At 37.6% G+C, this 22,198-nt stretch overlaps 1 protein-coding gene across 25 annotated transcripts in view; it reads left to right on the forward strand.

The window, feature by feature from the left end:
- The window catches only part of ARHGEF12 (Rho guanine nucleotide exchange factor 12), a 168,578-nt gene that overhangs the window by 142,771 nt on the left and 3,609 nt on the right, over nt 1-22,198 (forward strand). For 19 of the 25 annotated variants that reach the window (XM_081541604.1, XM_081541590.1, XM_081541594.1 and 16 more), the window contains 17 exons: nt 428-560; nt 1,002-1,037; nt 1,365-1,519; nt 2,773-2,919; nt 4,213-4,298; nt 7,138-7,263; nt 8,855-8,969; nt 10,277-10,377; nt 12,749-12,826; nt 13,929-14,004; nt 14,509-14,676; nt 16,080-16,167; nt 16,801-16,887; nt 17,012-17,091; nt 17,387-17,620; nt 20,135-20,605; nt 21,800-22,116. In XM_081541604.1, coding sequence (XP_081397730.1) covers nt 428-560; nt 1,002-1,037; nt 1,365-1,519; nt 2,773-2,919; nt 4,213-4,298; nt 7,138-7,263; nt 8,855-8,969; nt 10,277-10,377; nt 12,749-12,826; nt 13,929-14,004; nt 14,509-14,676; nt 16,080-16,167; nt 16,801-16,887; nt 17,012-17,091; nt 17,387-17,620; nt 20,135-20,605; nt 21,800-22,116 — 2,498 coding nt within the window. Of the gene's footprint in view, nt 1-427; nt 561-1,001; nt 1,038-1,364; nt 1,520-2,772; nt 2,920-4,212; nt 4,299-7,137; nt 7,264-8,854; nt 8,970-10,276; nt 10,378-12,748; nt 12,827-13,928; nt 14,005-14,508; nt 14,677-16,079; nt 16,168-16,800; nt 16,888-17,011; nt 17,092-17,386; nt 17,621-20,134; nt 20,610-21,799; nt 22,117-22,198 lie in introns of all 25 variants that reach the window. The other 6 variants (XR_014068822.1, XR_014068818.1, XR_014068821.1 and 3 more) reach the window with 1 other exon arrangement.

Consider the following 22,198-nt stretch of genomic DNA (forward strand, 5'->3'; position numbering starts at 1 on the left):
TGGAGGTAGACCATCATGATAACTAAAATTTGAATGAAAAAGATTGGTACGTGGAGTAAAAAAGGATACAGAGAATGTTTCTCCATATCATGTGCTCTTCCTAGTAGTTGCCGTGTCTTATGTTGATTTTTTTAAAGCTGCATAAAAATGATGGACAGGGAAGCCTGGCATGCTGCAGTCCTTGGGGTCACAAAAAGTCGGACACAACTGAGTGACTGAATTGAACTGAACTGAAAAATGATATTCCAGTTTAGTTTTTAGTGCATGTTAAAATTTTATGTTAGAATTTTGTTTCTAGCTAACCTGCAGTTGTTTAACTAAGAATATGACCATGGGTGAGGCTGAAGCTTTCCGGGGGACTGATTTTTTTTTTTTTAATGATTGTCCTTATTAACACCATCTGAATGTCTGACTTTTGTCTTTTCAGGATCAAAACAAGCTGGAGAAACACCAGCATCTGGAGACTCCTTGGATGGCACTCCTCGTACTCCCAACACCATCTTTGATTTCCCACCTCCTCCATTAGACCAGGTGCAGGAGGAGGAATGGGAAGTGGAAAGGTAATTCAGTGGTGTCTTAGGGGTGTTTAGGACATTGCTTAAAAGTTTCTCACTGTATAGTATGCCTATATGGAGAAGGAAATGGCAACCTACTCCAGTGTTCTTGCCTGGAGAATCCCAGGGACGGGGGAGCCTGGTGGGCTGCTGTCTATGGGGTTGCACAGAGTCGGACACGACTGAAGCGACTTAGCAGCGGTATGCCTATACTTAGTAGTGGTTTTTTTCTACATGCTTTTTTGGGGAAAAAAATAGAATTTATTGGTAGTAAATATTAGATAGGTACTGAAATGTTTTTTAATTTATTTGATATTAAGTCATTGCAATATACAGAAGAATTATTTATCAGTCACTGTGGTTTAACACAATTTTGAAAATCTTTGTCATCAATTTTTTCATCACCATTTTATTTGTATGTTGACTGTCTATTCTCCATTGTTTTAGAGTGACTGAACATGGGACACCAAAGCCCTTTCGAAAGTAAGTAAGCCTAAAGTAGCTTTCAGTAGGGCATATTTTAAGAAATATATGTTTTTTCCCTAAAGTCCTAGTTTTAAAGGAAAAAAAGCCCTATGCACAAATCTGTTAGATAGTATAAAAGAAATTTCTTAATAAACACAACTATTTAAAAATTTATGGAGGTGTTTATAACACATGTAAGCTATTTTGTAAGGGAGGATGATATTTCAGGCTCTGCTAAGTAATACTTCAGAAATCTGACTGATTGACTGTAACGTAAAGACTTGTGCTGTCTCCCATTGTCCATCTTATGTCCTGAAATAGAAATCATTATTTGTACTTCATTAGATTTGACAGCATAGCTTTTGGAGAAAGTCAGAGTGAGGATGAACAGTTTGAAAATGACTTAGAGATGGACCCACCCAACTGGCAACAGCTCGTCAGTCGAGAAGTGTTATTGGGACTAAAGCCTTGTGAGATCAAACGACAGGAAGTAATTAATGGTGAGTTTAATTCATTTTTGTTATTCACATATATTGAGTTTTATTAGAGTTAAACCAACCCCCAAACCTTGGAGTTTACTTCAGAGTTTATACTCACCGTTTGTTTTGAACAGAGAGGAAACTAATAGATGATCCCTGAACTTTCCAACTTAAAAATGCAAGTGATTGTATGATTCTTATTGATAATTTTAAAAGAAAATGAGTTTAGCGTTCAAGTTATTTAAAATTCATATCATTATAGATCTTAAATGTGAAAAATCATTGAGACAACACTTGTGCCCTCACTTTACTTTCAGGCTCAGTTATTTTTTGTGCATAGATTATAAATGAGAAAGCCAAGGCTCAGACTAACTAATTGAATTAATCAGGATCATGCAGCTGGCAAGTGATGGGAAGAAAACTAAAATCTAGATCTTCCTTTATCCTTGTGTAATGTTCTTTATTTTATCGTAGCGTATATGACACGGAAGCTGTACCTGTTACTATCTTTAAGTTGTGATTTGAATAAATATACTTCCTGTGTCTAGCAACATTAAGACATAGTGAAATTAAAAAGTTTGGCCTCAGAAATAAGAGCCTATAGGCAGGACTTCCCTGGTAGTCCAGTGGTTAAGAATCTACCTGCTAATGCAAGGGACACGAGTTCAATCCCTGGTCCCGGAAGATCCCACGTGCTGTGGGGCAACTAAGCCTATGTGCTGCAACTACTGAAGCTTGCGCTCTAGAGTCTGTGCTCTGCAACAGAAGAAGCTACCACAATGAGAAGCCGATGCACCACAACCAGAGAATAGCCCCTGCTTGCTGCAGCTAGAGAAAGCCCACGGGCAGCAGCAGACACCCAGTGCAGCCTACTTAATTAATTAAAAGAGAGTTAATAGGCAAGTTAGATAACATAAAATGCTGTTACTTCTGAAGAGGGTGCAGTTCAAAGACTATGTGATATTTGGACTTACAGTTTTCTAATGTGGTAGTTGAGATTAGTTGGTGCTGGCAACCAATGGATTTTGGAGTACATTATTGTAAGTACAAAATAGTTTTAAATGATACTTTTCATTTAGCAGTATTCAACTCTTAGAGCCAGTATATAGTAGAGTTTGATGGAATTAAGAAGTGACTTCAGAGATACCATATCCTGTCAAAACTATAAATAATGATTACATTACTCATATGGTACTTAATTTCAGCCAAAGCCTATGTTTGATCTCATTCTAATAAGTAAGGTAACATTTTATATTTCCTATTTTTCTGCTTAGAATTGTTCTACACTGAAAGAGCTCATGTTCGAACATTGAAGGTTCTAGATCAAGTGTTTTATCAACGAGTATCCAGAGAAGGAATTTTGTCACCTTCAGAACTACGGAAAATTTTTTCAAACTTAGAAGATATTCTTCAACTTCACAGTAAGATAAATGGACTCTGATCTTTGTTCCTAACATTTCCAATAGATAAAAGATTGTTGGTATAAAAAGGCACCATAACAGTAAAATCTTATAAATAAATGTGTCCATATTGGCATTCCTGAAATTCTATAATTAATATGTGAGCATAAGGTAAAGAAATAATTGGATCTTTGAACTTCGCCCCAATTCCTTACTTCCACCACATCAGCTTTTTTTATTCAGAGTATTAACACAGAACTTAGGGCCTGAAGTCAATGCCTAAGACAAAAAACATAAATAGTTAAAATTACCCTTGAAAATTCCTGATTACTTACATTATATATGTTTTTTAAAATATATACTCTGTATAATATATGTATAAATATATTTTGTAAGTAGTGATATATAGCATATAATCCAAAACATTCAGGAATTAAATTATTTTATGGTTTTGTTGCTTGGAATGCTTGAATGAATACATTAAAAATCAGTGCTGCTGTCTGTCCCTGGTTGTAGTCATCTTGGGCTTTGGAGACAGTAGTATCAGTTCCTCTCTTTGTAAGTCACTGTTTTTCCAGGACCCTTACTTTTAGTCTTTCCTTCATCAAGGATGCCATCACCACCTAGCAATGCCCACCCACCGATTGGTTGCCTTTTGCTCCTGTGTGGGTGATCCTGAGTCTCACCAGTGCATGACACATTTGAGCATGATGATGTCCATTGCCTGGGAACACACGTTTTGAGAGGAATAGTGGGTAGGCTCACTTGTACAGTTGAAGTTTGTTTTCTTACAAGCATGGCTGGTTACAGATGGAACCTTGAGGTTAAATGCGTATTTGATGCCCCTGTACTGTATATAATGTGCTAGTTTCCACATTATTTTATGCTTTGGCAACTGGTTTTCATATAGAACTAAAAATATGTAGATGTATAGGAATTATGTCCAGATTTATATTTAAAGCAATTAGAAGCTATGTGGCTTAGTCGCTAAATTGTGTCTGACTCTTGCAACCCGATGGACTGTAGCCTGCCAGATTCCTCTGTCCATGGGATTTTCTAGGCAAGAATACTGGAGTGGGTTGCCATTTCCTTCTCCAGGGGATCTTCTGGACCCAGGAATCAAACCCAGGTCTCCTGCATCGCAGGCAGATTCCTACATTGCAGGTGGATTCTTTACTGACTGAGCTTTGAGGGAAGAAGCTATACTATGAAAATCCTTTTTTTAAAATTTAGATTCATGATACTACCAGTAGTATCTCAGCCTGAAATGAATGTATGCTTGATTTTTTTTTCATTGTTTTTTCCCCCCCTTAGTTGGGTTGAATGAGCAAATGAAGGCTATTCGGAAGAGGAATGAGACCTCTGTTATTGATCAGATTGGGGAAGATTTGCTGATCTGGGTAAGGACATTGGCGATTTCATTTAAAAATTTTCATAGACATTTGATCAGATTTAAGGTTAAACTGCTAACCTTCCCAAGTATGCAAACTCATCCTTTAATGTAAAGATAAAAAGGGTCCAAGTGTGTATTCTTAATTAGTCTTCTAATAAGTGCCCATTCAACTGCATGCTCTTTTCTCATCAAATTAAAGATAATAGTTCTTTGTGTTTTAAAGAATGTAGAGTAAAATGGACCTTGATAAAAATAATTTAACTGATGTGGAATTTTAACTGTCTTTTGTTGTCAAAATCTCAAAAATGTACTGTAAAACACTGGACAATTACAGATTGAGAGCTACCATCACAACAGCAGAAAAGTGAAAATTACTTAACCTTATTTACAGTGTAAGGAAAGACAGTTCAGAGACTATAGTAGCTGCTTGGCAAATTGGATTTATCTTTCTGGCTGTCTCTTTGTCAGCATATACTCACTGGTCTAGGTGCTGGGGATACAGTGGCTGTCAGAACAGATATGGCTCCTGCCCTTGTGGAGCTTATAATCAGTGGGGGAAAAGAACAGTCATTATTTCAAGTGTGATTAGTGTTACAAAAAGGGGAGAATACAGGTTATTTTGGAAATAGATAGCAGGGATACCTAAACTAGAACATACAGAAAATTTTCCTACAGGAAAGTGGGTTTGATCTAAACGCTTAAAGAAAGTCCTGTAGTTAAGTCTATGAGTAATAGTAAAACATGTGACGTGGTTCCCAAAATTTTAACACTGGTTGAACAGGAACTGTTTAGATATGCCAACAGATACTTCCTTCAGTATGTAGACTGCTTGAGGAAATGCCAAAAGATTTTGGTAATGGTACAGTGATAACTTTTAAAAAGATTAAATGCTGGAAAGTTGACCAAAACAATCTTCATCTTACTCTCTTCTCTGATGGTGAGACCATGACTCAGAATCTACTAATCTGTTAGTAGATCTCTTCTTAATGATTAGCCACTTGACATGTAAAACAGGATCAGGGAATCCTAATCCAGTCTCACCTTGCATTTACTGAACTTTCCAAAGCATTTTCTCCTTAGACCCACGCTGGCATTATTGTTGTTAAGGAGACTTAACTTCCTAGAAAATTCAACTTATTCTGTGGCTGCTCTGTGGTCGTGTGACTCATTTTGTTTCCTGATCTCTGAGTTCTGTGGGCTTGGCAGCACACTACCAAACTTGAAATAGAAGACTTATAGTATGACATAGCGTAGCATCAATTTTCTTCTCCATTTGGATTACAAAGTTGTAAGTCATATGGACTTATCATCTTGATTTGAAGCAGTTTAATTTACATCTCATATAAATAATGTTTAACACCACCTGTCGAGTGAGATTCATCATTAATAAAGTGCAAAAGTACAGTTGGTCCTCTTGTAATAGCCCTTTGGACTACATAAATATTACATGTGAAATAAAGATACCTCTTAAAAGTGGGACAGAAAATTTATTTTAGATCATGTAAAAAGAATTGTATTCTTGACCAATGTGTTTTGCCTATAAGAGGTTGAGGAAAAACAAAATGGACTAACCAATTTGGTTAGTTGCTGCTAGGTACAAGAGGTTAATTTAGGGCAAAGCATTGGCCAGAAATACTAAAAGCAGAAATCATAAATAGGTGTCTAGATTTGTTTTATCTTTTAAAAATAGTTTTGGAGAGTATTTTTTCAGTATTGCTCCCATGAGACCACCTTATATGTACTTTTGCTGCTAGTAAAACCACTGTAAAACTGCTTGAGCCTGGGGCGTTATTTTCTTTTGTAAACCCAGCTGCTGTTAGTAATTGCCTGGTACCTAGATTGACTAACATACCAAAAATTCTACCAGTCTCATCTCTGAATATGTTAAGTATCATATTTAAAATAAGAATACAACATTGGAGCAACCTATTAAAATACCACTTTGTATGCTTCATAGTTGAAGAGAAAAGTACTGAGAATTTACCTACAAATGCCCTGTGCTGTGCTGTGCTTAGTCACTCACTAAGTGCTTGTGCTTGTCCGACTCTTTGCAACCCCATGAACTGTAGCCCACTAGGCTCCTCTGTCCATGGGGATTCTCCAGGGCAGAACACTGAAGTGGGTTGCTATTCTGTTCTCCAGGGGAATCTTCCCAACTTAGGGGTCGAACCCGCATCTCTTAACATCTCCTGAATCTCTTAACATCTCCTGCATTGGCAGGTGGGTTCTTTACCAGTAGCACCACCTGGACAGCCAGTAAAAAGTATAATTTTTAGTAAAAGAGGTTCATAGGCTTATGAATCTTTCCCAAGAGAAATTTAAGGGATGGAGCTCCACCTTCTGCGTAGGTGAAGCGGAGGTGATTTAATTTTATTGTGACCCAGAGAAGTTATGACCTGCCCTGGATTTCATAAGTAAGAAAGCAAACTTGAATCCCAAGGATTTTCTTCCTACAGCAGTAAGACAGTAATTTTTGTGAAGGTGTCATATTCTAAGAAAATCAAATTTTAATCTCAGTCTTTAAGCATTTTGTGTCTCATATTCCCCAGGTATCAACCTTTCTGTCAGATTTAGAAATGGGATAGACTGGAAAGATAGTAAATTGTGGTAAGCTATGAACAAGAAAATACTAGACTATGATCAAAAAAGGTCTAGCTATGTCGGAGTCAGAAGTTTTTTAGTGGAGAATCCTTGATAATCCACATAAAATATGTAGATTTCTGCTCCTTATCACTTGGGGATACTTACTGGGATATTGGAAGGATTGTGGCTGTCTCTCATTTTGCCTAGCCTTATATAAGCTCAGTATCCCATTCTCTATTGTGTTCTTTGTGTTCTTGGCACAGTTCAGTGGACCCGGGGAGGAAAAGTTGAAACATGCTGCTGCTACTTTTTGCAGTAACCAACCCTTTGCCCTGGAAATGATCAAGTCTCGCCAGAAAAAGGATTCTCGATTCCAGACTTTTGTGCAAGTGAGTTGAGTGAGTCATGTAACAACAAAAAAAAATACAGTTTTTTGGGGGGTCAGTTATGGGATGAACTAGGGGAATTCTAAGACTAAAATTTTGCATAAGGGTTATATCTATGTTTACATTTTTAAAGCCATACATTATCTCTTAAATTACTGGAGGATATAAAGATGATATTGTAATGGTGAATTATAAAGAATATATGATGAGATTAAAATATTTGACATAGAAGTTCATATTGCCTTGGAGATATTGGCAGGAAATGGCCATGCACACTATTGAAATAATACTGTCAAAACATGAGAAGGGCCTTATAGCCAGCCCAGAGAAGAGTCAATTACTGGGGTATATATTGGTATAGATAACCATCAGTAAACTAGAGCCCACTGGCCATATCCAGCCTCTTCCCTGTTTTTGTAAATAAAGTTTTATTGGAACACAGTTTATTTTGTATTGCTGTAAAGAAATCACCACAAATGTTACAACTTGATGCAGATGTATCATGTCACAGTTTTGTAGTTTAAGAGTACAGATACAGTTTATCTATGTCCTTTCTTCATGCTTTCATCAGGCTGAAATCAAGGTATCACTTGCAGCTGCAGTTCTCATCGAGGACTCTTTCAAGCTCACTAGTTGTCAGCAGAATTCATTTCCTTGTAAATGTATAATTGAGAACCCTGTCTTCTTGCTGTTGTTGGCTAGCAGCTGCTCTGGGCTACTAGCAAGTGCCCAAATCTTTTTGCCACATAGCCCCTGTAGGAAGTTTATAAGATGTGTCCTTCTCTTCCAGGCCAGTAGGAACTTGGTTCTCTGACAGAGCTTGCTTTTAAAGACTCCTCTGATTAAGTCAGTCTCACCTAGGACAATCTCCTTTTTGATTGACTCAGAGTTAACTGATAGTCACGTAATCACAGGAGCGATAACCCACCATATTGATAGGTTTTGTCCACACTCAAGGGCAGGGGGTGGGTTATACAGGTTGTACACCAGTAAATTGGAATCTTGGAGGCCTTCTTAGAACTTTACTGCACAGAGCCAAGTTCATTCCTTTAGGTATTGTCTCTGGCTGCTTTTGTGTTAAAACAGCAGAATGGAATAGTTGTGACAGAGACTGATGACATGCAAAGCCATGTCTGGCATATTATTGAGAAGTTTACAGACCTCGGTTACAGCTGAGCTGATATATCTATATTTATGATCTACTGTGCCTACTTGGAGTGGCAGATAGCAGATTAACTGATTAGCTTTTGGTAGGAAAGCCAGTCGTTGGAAAACGTAACTAGATTTTCTTAGTATGTGAAGATAAAACTTCTTTCACAAGAAAGCAGTTCTTAGAGATGACTATGGATGTTCTCAATCCTTGCTTAAACAGATAGCACAGAGCCATTTACTGAGTGATAAAGCCTACGTTATATGATTAAAGGAGAAAACAGAAGTGGAGTGTGCCAGTGGTATGTCTTGGCAGGTTTTAAATCTTGATTTAATAACCAGAACTGTGATGGTGAAGACATTAGTATGATGAATATATGGTGCATGTTAGGTAATTATAGTCCTAATAAGAATTACAAATTCACTTATTTGCCTTTAATTTTAGGATGCTGAGAGTAATCCACTGTGTCGTCGTCTGCAGCTAAAGGATATCATTCCCACTCAAATGCAGAGGCTTACTAAGTACCCTCTTCTCTTGGACAATATTGCCAAATACACAGGTACAGCATTCTCACTGAAATTAAAGAGCTTAAGAATAACAACAACAAAAACACATTCTGCTAAATAATGTCTCACAGCATCCGGGTGTCTGGCGCTTTGAATTTCCAAGTCATATGGCAGAATATTCTAGCAAGATTCCAGTCGTCTTCAGGCTATTTGATTTAATGTACTCCATTAGTAGCTCAAGCACAGGGTTTAAGCAAACTATGGATCATGGTTAAATCTAGCTCACACATATTTTTGTAAGTAAAGTTTCATTGGAGCATAGTTATGCTCACTTGTTGAAATATTATCTCTGACTACTTTTACTCTATAACATCAGGGTTAAATAGTTGTGACAAAGACCATTTGGCCTGTAAAATACACCGAAAAAATTTACCAATACTTCCTCTAGCATGTATCATCATATTTCCTTTGATTAAGCCCTATACCAAAGTTGAAAGCCCTATACCAGGTTGAAGAGATGTTTTATATCTATTGATATGTACTTTAATTAAGTCCAATCAGTGTATTATCACTCCAACTCACTTGTTTTAAAATATGAAGTGAATCTGAGTTTCTCAATTGAGCTTTAGGTTCTTAAACTTACTTAGTTCTCAATACTTCTGTGCAATTAAATGCCTGTTTCTTATGCCTGGGAATTGGAAAATACTCATGCATATTAATTTTCATACTTTAATATATTTATTCAGTATAATTGAACTGTTGTTTAGAGGATTATAATTTCGAATATTCTGATTTGGTATTCTTTACCAAAACATAACCTCAACACAATCTCAATACGTTTTGGTGAATTTCATCTTCTTTTAATGATAACAAGTATTGTAAGTTATTTTCTTTCTTTAATCCCAAATTTAAAGAAACTTACGTTGGAGCTATTTGCAATTGTTTTATCACTCAAAAATATTGCTTAACTAGTCAACTGTACATCATCTTGTAGGCTATGCACTTTGAAATTCCAGGGAGAAAGGAGTCTTGTTTATATAAGCTTACAATGTGAATGAAACCTACTTCTTCAGGTGGGCTTGACACTTGATATAAAGCATCACTCCTCACATTTGATTTCTTTTTTAAAAATTAGTATTTATGCTTAAAGACTGTGATAAGAATTCTTACCTGTCCAAAGACTACCTAAATTGAGATTCTGCTGTAGGTTTTTTATCCTGGTATAAAAATATTCAGGGTCTTAGTATGCTTTCATACTATTGAAATAAAGTGGTATCTCCTTTATATATATACACATATACGCTTATATTCTTTCCTGATTTCCTCCGTTTTACATTTTGGATTTTTTCAACATATTTAGAGTGGCCAACAGAAAGGGAGAAGGTGAAGAAAGCTGCAGATCACTGTCGTCAGATCTTAAATTATGTGAACCAGGCTGTTAAGGAGGCAGAGAACAAGCAGGTAAGAAGGGAAAAGCAAGAAGACACAGGATGACAGTGAGAATAAGAATGTTGAATTCGTGTCACCCAGAGCCTGTTCAGTAACGCTTGTAGTTGTTATTACATAATTGAAGGGTGGAACACTGGTTACCTATTCATGTAGTAGGTGGGTCCAGATCAGTTTGTGGTAGGATGTCAGAGTTGTATTTGGCTCTCTTGAGCGTCTCTAGCTGCTTGTTTGCTCATTCATTCAGTATGTTGGTAAAACTTTGGAAAAATAGGAACTTCCAAGTTTGTTGTTTGTAATGTGAAATGTTATAACCCCAGAGGGAAAATTAGAAATTTATATCTAAATTTAAAAAACATATATTCACATGTTCATCCTTTGATCCAGCATTCTCTTCTTAGTGATCTACCCAAGAGAAATGACGATATATGCCCATAGACTTCCACAGAAATGTTTGTAGCATAAACCAAATGTAGTATAGTCATAAACTAAAGTTAATACCAGTGTTAATGGGTGAATCTCACAAACATTATTCTGAGTGAAAGAAACTGGACACAAGAGTACACATATATATATTCTGTTTAGTGAACTTATAAGTGAAAGTGAAGTCGCTCAGTTGTGTCCGACTCTTTGCGACCCCATGGACTGTAGCCTACCAGGCTCCTCCATCCATGGAATTTTCCAGGCAAGAGTACTAGAGTGGGTTGTCATTTCCTTCTCCAGGGTATCTTCCCAACCCAGGGATCGAACCCGGGTCTCCCGCATTGCAGGCAGATGCCATTGCAGGCAGACGCTTTACTGTCTGTGAACTTATAAGACCTGCTGCTGCTGCTGCTGCTAAGTCGCTTCAGTCGTGTCCGACTCTGTGCGACCCCATAGACGGCAGCCCACCAGGCTCCGCCGTCCCTGGGATTCTCCAGGCAAGAATACTGGAGTGGGTTGCCGTTTCCTTCTCCAGTGCATGAAAGGGAAAAGTGAAAGTGAAGTCGCTCAGTCGTCCGACTCTTAGCGACCCCATGGACTGTAGCCTACCAGGCTCCTCCGTCCATGGGATTTTCCAGGCAAGAGTACTGGAGTGGGGTGCCATTGCCTTCTCCCTTATAAGACCTAGCTAAACTAATTTATGGTGGAAAAAAATCAGAAAAGTGGTTTGTCACTGTGGATGTGGGAACAGATATTAGCTAGGAGGAAGTATGAGAGAGCCTTCTGAAGTGATGGCCATATTTCATATCTTGATAGGAGTTTGACTGTGTAAATATATGCATTGGTAAAAGCTCGTGGAAAGGTACACTTAAAATGTGTACATTTCACTGTATGTAAATTTTACTTTGAAAAAAACAACTGTAAACAGATACTGAACTCCCGTTAATGATACTGAACTCTTGTTAGCTCTGTTAATGATAAAATGTTTAAAGTGTGCTTATATATGTAACTTATTTTGAAACACATCCAAAATATCAAATGGATTGATGGATAGATAGAGGGATGAATAGATGGACAGATACATGATAAAACAGATATAGCAGATGTTAATTGTGGAATGTAGATGAGTATATGGGAATTTACTATATACATGCAACCTTTCTATTTAGAAATATTTTATAATCTTGGGAAAAATGCATGTATCCTTTAATCCAACCGTTCTTCCTCTGGAAGTGTATCCTAATATACACGTCCATTAGTAAGCTGTAATTTAACTATAGTTTTTTCACAAAGTTGAATACCACACAGCCACTGAAAAAATGAGCCCACTCTGTATTTGCTAATGGAACCATCACCAAGATACATTGATGTGATGCACACACAGAAATGTGTATATGACTATATTGTTATTTTTGAATAAGTGATACACATATGAAAATATTATATTACCATATATTTCTTTTAAAAAGGGTACATCTACACACAGCATGCACAGAGGCAAGCTAACTTATATCCATATGTGTTCTTTTTTGCTTAGAATTTTCTTCATAGGCTACCCAAGAAATGGGTATTAGTGATTACTTCTTTAGAGAAAACTGGGGGTGGGGAAAGCATGGACAAGCATAGAGGGAAACTTACTGTTTTTTGTGTGCCTTATATTACCTTCTGAATTTTGTACCATGTACATGATTTGCATATTTAGAAAGTAAATACAAGATAATTAGAGGCCAGAGAGTTTGAAAAAAAGATTGGAAGAGCTAAATAGGTGGAAGGAAAACCAGGAGAGGGTAGTATCACCAAAGCCAAAAGAAGGGAGTGTTTTAAGAAAGAGTGAGTTGTCAGTTGTGGCCGATGTTGCAGAGTGCTCAGTAAATGCAGGGGGAGTGTCCGCATTTGATTAAGAAACAGGGAGGTCATTGATTGCCAAAGGAGTAACCTTAGCTCTGTCCTGTCTGATTTTCAGCGCTTGGAAGATTATCAGCGTCGCCTTGATACCTCTAATCTGAAGTTGTCAGAATACCCAAATGTTGAAGAGCTCAGGGTAAGAGATGGTCTAATCATTACTTAAAAAATAAAATTTACTGAAGACCTGGCAGATGATTAACATCTCAGTGGGAACATACATCACCTGAAGGAGTTCTTATATCATAGGTTGTTTATACTAAGGATTCTTTTCTTCCTTTTAAATGTCTTGGTCTGTGTGTAAAGACTGCTTTAGTCTTTCATCAGAGGAGTATTTTGTGTGAAGCTAACTTTTTGTGACAAGAATTTGCAAGAGACTAAGGAACATTCCTTATTGTTTAATTTTATTGTACTCTATAGTTTGAGTAAGAGGAGGGCTGTTTACTGTGGGAACTTTCCAGATTTTTGAGTTAAGGAATATAAGTATTTTTCTATGAAGCTCTTCCAAAGCATTAAAGTTGAAACCATTACTGGAATGATAGTAAAATATTTATGAATTGCTATTTCTAGTACATGGAGTTTTTGTATTAATTAACTTCTGAGGATTTTAAGTCTTTCTTGTACTGTTTCACTGGTTCTTTTGGCAGATTTATTTGGTAACTATTAAAATAGACTTTTATGTCATACATAACAGCTTATCAAAACACATGCTGATATGCTGAGCTTCCTAACTTCCAGAGACTTAAGATTTTTCTAGAGCTGCTTATACTAAAAGATGATTCTCTCAAGTTATTAATATTTAGAGCAAGCCTGAGTACTTCCTAGACTTCTGTGAATGCTGTCCTTAGAGCTTTTTTTGGAATGAGAGCCTAGAACTCAGAGGCTTCATATGCATAAGCCATGATCTAGTTAGTTATGCATAGAAAAAAATAAGGAAGGGGGTTGAGACTCTAGGGACTGAATGTTTGCTTCATTTTTATTAGCTATTGTCATCTGTTTAGAGTGAGATTGGGAAGACTTTACTCTTGAGCGTTTTTCTACAAGATGCATTTTCCTTTTTAGAACATTTTATGCAGCTTACTTTAACTGGATTTTTATTCTATTTTCAGTAGCTGACAGATATCAATAATAGTGAATGTAAATGATGTCTTTTATATTAAGAATTTCTTGAAAGGAGACACTATGGAATATCATCTATGTGCTTGGAAATAATTTATGTATAATTCTCCTTATTTTGGCAGAATTTGGATTTAACAAAAAGGAAGATGATTCACGAAGGGCCATTGGTTTGGAAGGTGAATAGAGATAAAACTATTGGTAGGTGTACTATCTGCCAATTTGGGGGAGAGCAGAGAAAGAAAAAGAATAGGAAAGTTTGCTTATGCCAAAGAGAAAAGACATCCACTCACATTTTTTAGTCACAGCAGTTAGCAGTGGTACTTCATGTTATTTATACATTTATAGAACATCTGCTTATGTTATTTTTTTACATGTGAAGTGTGTTAAATACTTATTTGGGAATGAAGCAGAAAATTTTGTCATTATTCAGTCCTGTCTCTATCTTTGTATGCTGATCAGGCTAAGCTGCTTTTAAACTTCTCTATCTCAAATTATCCGTGGTGAAGAGCCATTGTTTTTTATTTGTTGTGATACTTTAAAAATGAATTATTAAAAATGAAATTAAAAAACACAATAGCAAGTCAGTTTTTAAAATTTACTAGATTTACCAGAAATCAGTTTTCTATGTCAAATTGTTATAAAGTTTATAAAACTTGTCTCAGTTTCTGTACTAATCACCTTTTCCTACATTTTTATTTTTAGATCTATATACATTGCTGCTGGAAGATATTCTTGTATTGTTACAAAAGCAGGATGATAGACTGGTGTTAAGGTGTCACAGTAAGATTCTGGCATCTACAGCTGACAGCAAACACACATTTAGCCCTGTCATCAAGTTGAATACGGTGTTGGTTCGACAAGTGGCAACAGGCGAGTATGTCCGCTGAATGACACTTATCTCCAGGTTCATTATGACATTGCATAAGACACTGAGTGTTGTCTAAGTTGCACAGCTGGCATGGAGTTCTGCTCCTTTTATATTCTTACACAGATCAAGTGAAATGCATTTACTGCCTAGAATGTGAATTATGAGTTTAATATCCCCAAATTATTTAGGATGCTTAGATTCTCTGAATAATTTTTCACATTTAAAATTTTTCTGCATATTACTCTGATCTTTATTTCATGTTCAAATCAGTGAAGATAGTGAATTGGAGCTAATGCTATTGAAAAGGCTTTCATTGTTTTGTTAGTTTCTTTAAAAACTTCAACAAGAGTTTATTTGGGCAAAAATTTATTTGAATTGAACAGCATCTAATATAGCAGGTAGACGTACTGTTTTAGATTATTTTTATTTATTTTTTTGAGAAGATAAAATATATATTTATTTTAAATTATGAAAGTATGATAACACCTTTACCAGAGACTTGGAAAATACAGAACAAAGTTACATATGGTTCCATTATATATTATGATTTTTTTTAAGTAGATAAGTTAAGAGTTTTAGTTGGAGTTTCAATATCAAGCTCTCAAAAATTAATAGAATGAACAGACAGAAAAGTAGAAGGATATAGTAGACTGGAAAAGCACTATGACCCAATTCAACGTAATTAAGATTTATATAATTTGCACACAACAACAGGTTAGAAATTATATTCAGGTTCCCATAGACTATAAACCAGGAGATACAGGAACATATCTGGGGACATATAACTGGGTATAAAATTTTATTGTCTAAAGGTATTGAATCATACAGAGTCTGTTCTCTTATCACTGCGGTATTGTTAGAAATCAATATCAGAAGATATTTGAAAATAATGCTCATATTCTCAAGTGCACTATGACATTTACCAAAAGAAATACTTAATTTAGCCGTTGGCAGGGCTTTGCTTTTTTGATATGGAGATCCCTTTTTAAAATTGTTAATTCCATGGTGGTAAGATACATTTATGACCTCTTTTCATCAACACCTACTGCATATTACCAGCTAGCCATTTAGCAAAAAAGCAATGTGGAATAAATGCAAAAAGAATGTTTAGTTCAATAATTTAGATAATAACACTTTTTTGTTTTTAATAAATTACTGTGGAGTTAGTGTTAGCTTTTATAATCTTTGTTTTATTAAAGTATGTATATATAGTATAAGATAAAATAATTTGCAAAATTTTTAAGTTGTATTTGATGAGTTTTTACCAAGTGAATGAGTGTCTACAGAGTGATCACGTGTAACCTTTACTTAGATTAAGATGCACAATAGTACCAGCACACTAGAAACATCTTTCACAGCCTCTGTGGGTCATATCATTAGAGTAAATTTGTCTTGTTTTTTTCAGATAACAAAGCTTTATTCGTCATCTCCATGTCTGATAATGGAGCCCAAATTTATGAACTGGTGGCACAGACAGTTTCTGAAAAGACTGTGTATGTACTGGACATAGCTACCTCGCGCTGTTGTGTCTTATTATTCTGAATATAATATTCCACAATCTTAACCTTGCTTTTGTAATAGGGCTTTGAAAACCAAAAACTGTGTGGATACAGATACTTCCTCTGGATTCTTTGAGAGGTGTTCTTTTAAGAACTTGTTCTTTTTTAGATAGCTGTCTCTTACTTGGGCTTCCCAGGTGGCGCTAGTGGTAAAGAACTCACTTGCCAATGCAGGAGTTGTAAGAGATAAAGGTTTGATCCCTGAGTCAGGAAGATCCCCTGGAGAAGGGCATGGCAGCCCACTCCAGTATTCTTGTCTCTTACTTGGAAAAGTATCTTTTCTAAAGAAAAAATTCTGCAAGTGTCAAGTGAAGTTTCTTTAATGGGTAGGGTATCCATAATGTTGTTAAGTTTTTCTTTAAGGTACAGAGTTTTTATAATCTCTACTTAATAGTATGTCTCCAAAATAAAGATACCCTCTGGCAGAAATAGGGTTATTTGTTTGTTGGTTTGGTTTGGTTTCTGGTATAGTTGGTTGTTTTTATTTCTGCTGTCTGAGTATATTTAAAGTGTGTTTCGTTTTCCTTTCCCTTCTGTGTGTATTTTGTGCTCTTTTCAAATGTGCAGCTGGCAGGACCTAATATGTCGGATGGCCGCGTCCGTGAAGGAGCAGTCCACAAAGCCCATTCCGCTGCCGCAGCCACCGCCGTGCGAGTGAGTGCGCCTCTGCTTCTGAGTGGCATCAGAAAAAGGATGGATGATTCTTAACATTTTGTTGCAATGATCTTTAGGCACCTTGTGAAGCTAAAAGGTTATTTATTTATTTTTTCTTCTGTAGAGGAGACAACGATGAAGAAGAACCTCCAAAATTAAAAGTGGAACATCACGACATTTCAGTCACTGGTCTGCAGAGTCCAGGTAAACTGTTTTGCAAAGTTAACCTGGAAGAAAGTAGTCTACATGTTAGTTAATAAAATGTGAAGAAACTCTTGACTGTTTTGGTTTATGCAGGTCTGGCATCCGCTGTTCACTGTAACAGACTTTGCTTATGTGCCTTCCATGTGCCATCATAATGCCACACGTAGTACATGCATTTTACTTCATGGACAGTCTCTGTAGCTCATGTGGTTATTTTTTTCCAAATATTTTTCTGGGTGCTTCACATTAAAAGTTTTGTTAAGATGTATTCTACTTTCTCTGTTCCATTGAACAGACAGAGATTTGGGATTAGAGTCTCCTTTAATGTCATCAAAACCTCAGTCTCATTCTCTGGGTACCTCTGGGAAGTCGGAGGTAGATGACCTCTTTGTGGCTGAGAGACAGTTTGCAAAGGAGCAGCATGCAGACAGGACACTGAAGGAGGTTGGAGTGAATTATCAAGTCACAGTCCCAGATCCACACTTGCCTGTCTCGGAAGAACGGTGGGCGCTGGATGCACTAAGGAATTGTAAGTTCTATTCATATGTTAACACAGATGTACTTATTAAGCACCAGAGTTCTATAATGTACTATGCAACCATTTAGGGAGAGTCAAGAAAGTATAAACTATGAATTTTCCCTTCAAGAATTTTACAGTCTAGTTTGGAAGATGACAGAAAACTTTCCCCTACCTTCTTAAGTAGATAAGCTTTACAGGTATGTCAAAATTGATCTGGTTTAAGTTATCAGAGAAGGGAGGCATTAGAAAACAAGAGAGCTGTGATTACTGCCTTGAAGAATGGGTAAGACTCAAAATAGGTATTTTTTAATAGGAGAATAAATAGAAGTCAAGAGACATAGATGCATAGAACAGTCTTATGGACTCTGAGGGAGAAGGTGAGGGTGGGACGTTCTGAGAGAATAGCATTGAAACATATATATTATCATATGTGAAACAGAACACCATTCCAGGTTCGACGCATGAGACAAATGCTCAGGGCTGGGGCAATGTGATGACCCAGAGGGATGGGATGGGGAGGGAGGTGGGAGGGGGGTTCAGGATGGGGAACATATGTAAACCCAGGGCTGATTCATGTCAATGTACGGCAGAAACCACTACAATATTGTAAAGTAATTAGCCCCCAACTAAAATAGATAAATTTATTAAAAAAAAAAAAAAAAAGAAAGGAAAAATGGTAGGACCAAAAACAAAAAGGCTAAACCTCTGAGGGTGTTCAGAGAGCAGTGAGTAGGGCAGCTGGCCTGTGTGGGAGACCACACAAGCTAAAGGACTTGTGGGACAAGGTTAGAAAGCTGGAGGACACTTTGTGGAGCCCAGCTGTCATGGACCCTGAAGACTAGATTGAAGGGTGGCACCCCACAGAGTGTTGAGGACTATTTCAAGCTACAGATATTCTTCTGTTTTTCTTGTGGATACTGTAGTATGCTTCACCACAGCCCATTCTTCACACACACACATACACACACACACACACACACACACACAGGTGCATGACTGGGTGGTCCTTGCCACTCTGTTAGCTACCCCCCCACCTTTTCGGCCTGGGTGAGAACCACTGGTACAGATAGGAGTGCATCCCATGTCTCAGGTGTACTGGAGGAAGGGAAAAGGCTGGCTGCAGAGAAAGAACCATTGGAAGTTTTTAAGCTGGAGTGTATGTATTAGTAATGAAAGAGAATACTCCAGCTGAGAACTGTGAAAGGATTTGAATGGAAGGAGGATTGGCATGGTCTGGGCTTGAGGCTAAATGGGTTTGGACTAGAATGGTGTTAGAGAAATGAAAATGAAGTGAGGAGCCAACAAATACTTAAAACAATTGACTTCTTTGGATGTGAAGACAAAGGAAAGGGAATATTTAGAGATAATTTCAGTTTTATTGTCAGATACAAAAATTAGAAAGGACTGCCACTGCCCACTGCTTCACTTTCTTTTCTCCTTCTTTCCTTTGCCATAGATTGTGGGCTCAATTTTAAAACATGTTGAGATGATGGTAATGAATGGCAAGCCATTTAAGAGGAAGGATGAGCAGGGGGTTGGAATTTTAAGGCTGGAACTTTGGAGGAGGTTAGGGAGAGAGGTGGCTCTGAGTGACAAAGCCATATGAATTCATAGCATCTCTCAGGGAGTGACTGCAGGGCAGAGAGACAGAGGGTTAAAGACTCAAACCCGTGTGGAGACTTTATTTAAAGGGAAGACAGAAATTAAGGCAGTTGAAAGTAGGGAATCGGTCAAGTCATTTAAGACCTACTTTATTCTAGACTCATTGAGTTAACAGTGGTAATGATTTCTGATGATTTCACTAACATTGTTTCACTGACCCTCTCATTGAGTGGCCTCACAGCATGCACTGGCCCATTTAAAATTAAATTGATTCTGTTTTCAACAACCTAAGGAAGCTGTGTTACTAGTGAGGTCATTTTTAAAAACTAATGAATATTTCCTTATCCTTTGAAATTATGCATGGTACCAAACATTGGAATTAAATTTACAGGCCAGCTTTGTTTTCTTCGTCACCATTTAAGGAGATTCTTTGGGTTATTATAGATGATAAAATAAGTGTTCTGTGTCTCTAATAAAATTAGAAAAAGTAATGCCTATGTAGATAGTGTCTGCTTCTGGAAAAAGTAGATCTTTCAGATTCTTTTGTTTAGATTAATACAGCTTTTCTACATCCTTTTAAGAAGTACCTTGGGGTATTATTCCAGTTATATGGAAGAAAAAGTGGAGGCAGGTATGATATTGGTTATTTAACAGTTTTAAATAGGAGAATAATAGGAAAATCTCTATTGAGAATTCTTCAGGTTTTTTTTTTGTCTAGTTTAATGTTAAATTTTCTCTAGATGGTGTTTTATTTCATTTTTCAAACCAAACAAAAAATGATTGTGTGAAATTAATGTTTTTGATTGTATGTTAGTAAAAAGGTACTGGCTTTAAGAGAGAAATTATAATTCCTCAAATTTAATTCTGTCTGTCTGAGGTTATGTGAATGCATGTGTTCTCCCCACTTCCTAAATCTTCTAGTGGGTTTGTTGAAGCAGCTGCTGGTACACCAGCTGAGCTTGACTGAGAAGAGCACTCAGGAAGACTGGCCACATTTTCCAAGATGCAGGACAGCCTCTCTGGGGGTGCAGGCAGACAGTGGAATCCAGAACCCTGAAAATATTAAGGCCTGTCATCCTGTTGAAGCACAGATGCCCTTTAGAACTGGAACTGGTGACATTTCAACTTGTTACAGTCCACGGACTTCAACTGAATCTTCTGCTCCACGGGATTCAGTAGTACTGGCATTCCAAGAGAGCCAGGCAAGTGACATTTTAGTAATGGACCACATGATTATGACCCCAGAGATGCCTCCCTCAGAGCCAGAAGGGGGTCTTGATGAGAGTGGAGAGCACTTTTTTGATGCCCGTGAAGCACATAGTGATGATAATCCATCAGAAGGTGATGGAGCAGTTAAAAAGGAAGAGAAGGATGTTAATTTGCGCATCTCAGGCAAGTTCCTTTCACATTTAAACTTTGATTTCGATCGTCGTTATTTGTCCTATGTGCTGAAATCGATGTTGCTTGGATATCCAAGCATTATCTCGTGTGTGTGTCTGCGTGTCTGTGTATAGTGTCTGTTCTTTCATTCAGTAAATACTGTTTCTACTCTATGCTGGACCCCATCCTAGGTCCTGGGAGGTGTAACAGTGAATAAAACACAGAAAAATCCACTCTTCTCATGAAGCTTTACCACCACTTGGGGAAAGAGTAACAGTAAATAAGTTACCAAATAAATAGATGTCAGATAGTAAGGATGATACAGAAAAATACGTCAGACTGAGGGGCGCAGACAGTAATGAGGATGGATAGGGTGGTCAGGGAAGAAGGCCTCTCGTGAGGTAGTACTTGAGCAGAGACCCTGGGGAAGGGAAGGAAGACGCTGTGTGGGTGTCCAGAAGTAGAGTGTTCCAACAGAGGAGGTGAGCACACAGTCTGCGAGGCCAGAGCAGGCATTTTGTGGTTAAAGAGCACAGGATATGGGAGAAAATGGTGGGATATGAGGCCAGGTAGGTATTTGACAGGGAAAGGAGTCGTACGATCATATAGAGACTCGGTAGTTTTCAGCTTTTAACTTGTAAAATGCTAGCAAACATGAAGTTATTCTGGAATTACCAGGAATGTTTGCTAAGTTCAGCTTTAACCTGAAGTAAGAAAATTATTTCTGTTATTTCTGATGTCCTGAAAACGTAACTTGGAAATTTGGGACTTAATGGCCTTTCCCCCTCTTTAATAGCTTTTAAGCTATTTCAGATGTTAAAGAATCCTCTGGCAATGCAGGAGACCCCAGTTTGATTCCTGGGTCAGAATCCACTAGAGAAGGGATAGGCTACCCACTCCAGTATTCTTGGGCTTCCCTGGTGGCTCAGCGGGTAAAGAATTTGCCTGCAAGTCGGGCCACCGAGGTTCGATCCCTAGATTTGGAAGACTCCCTGGAGAAGGAAAAGGCTACCCATTCCAATATTCTGACCTGGAGAAATCTGTGGACTGTATAGTTCATGGGGTTGCAATGAGTCAGACAAGACTGAGTGACTTTAACTTTCACGTTTCAGTAGCTTTTAAAGGTGTCAGCACATCACCCCACATCTATTTTCCGATGTGTTGGAGGTGGTACTAACCTCTTCAACCTGTCCTGTCTGTCCGTAGGAACCTATCTGATCCTTGATGGCTATGACCCGGTGCAGGAGAGCTCCACAGACGACGAGGTTGCTTCCTCGTTCCCCCTTCAGCCCGGGGCAGGCATCCCCTCTCTGGACTCTGGACACCACCAGCAGCCTTCTCCCCAGAATGCTCATTCTGATGGGGCTGTTTCACCGTTCACCCCAGAATTCCTGGTCCAGCAGCGCTGGGGAGCTATGGAGGATTCCTGTTTTGAGATCCAGAGTCCCTCTGCTTGTGCCGATTCACAAAGCCAGATCATGGAGTACATTCGTAAAATAGAGGCTGACCTTGAACACTTAAAGGTACCTCGGGCTTCATCCTTAGGAGTCGGATATAAGAAACACATTTAACAGGGAGGAAGTGTAGAATGATCAACATGCTGAT

This window comes from Giraffa tippelskirchi, chromosome 11 (assembly GCF_054371585.1).
Source record: "Giraffa tippelskirchi isolate mGirTip1 chromosome 11, T2T-mGirTip1v1.2.pri, whole genome shotgun sequence".
Lineage (NCBI taxonomy): Eukaryota > Metazoa > Chordata > Mammalia > Artiodactyla > Giraffidae > Giraffa > Giraffa tippelskirchi.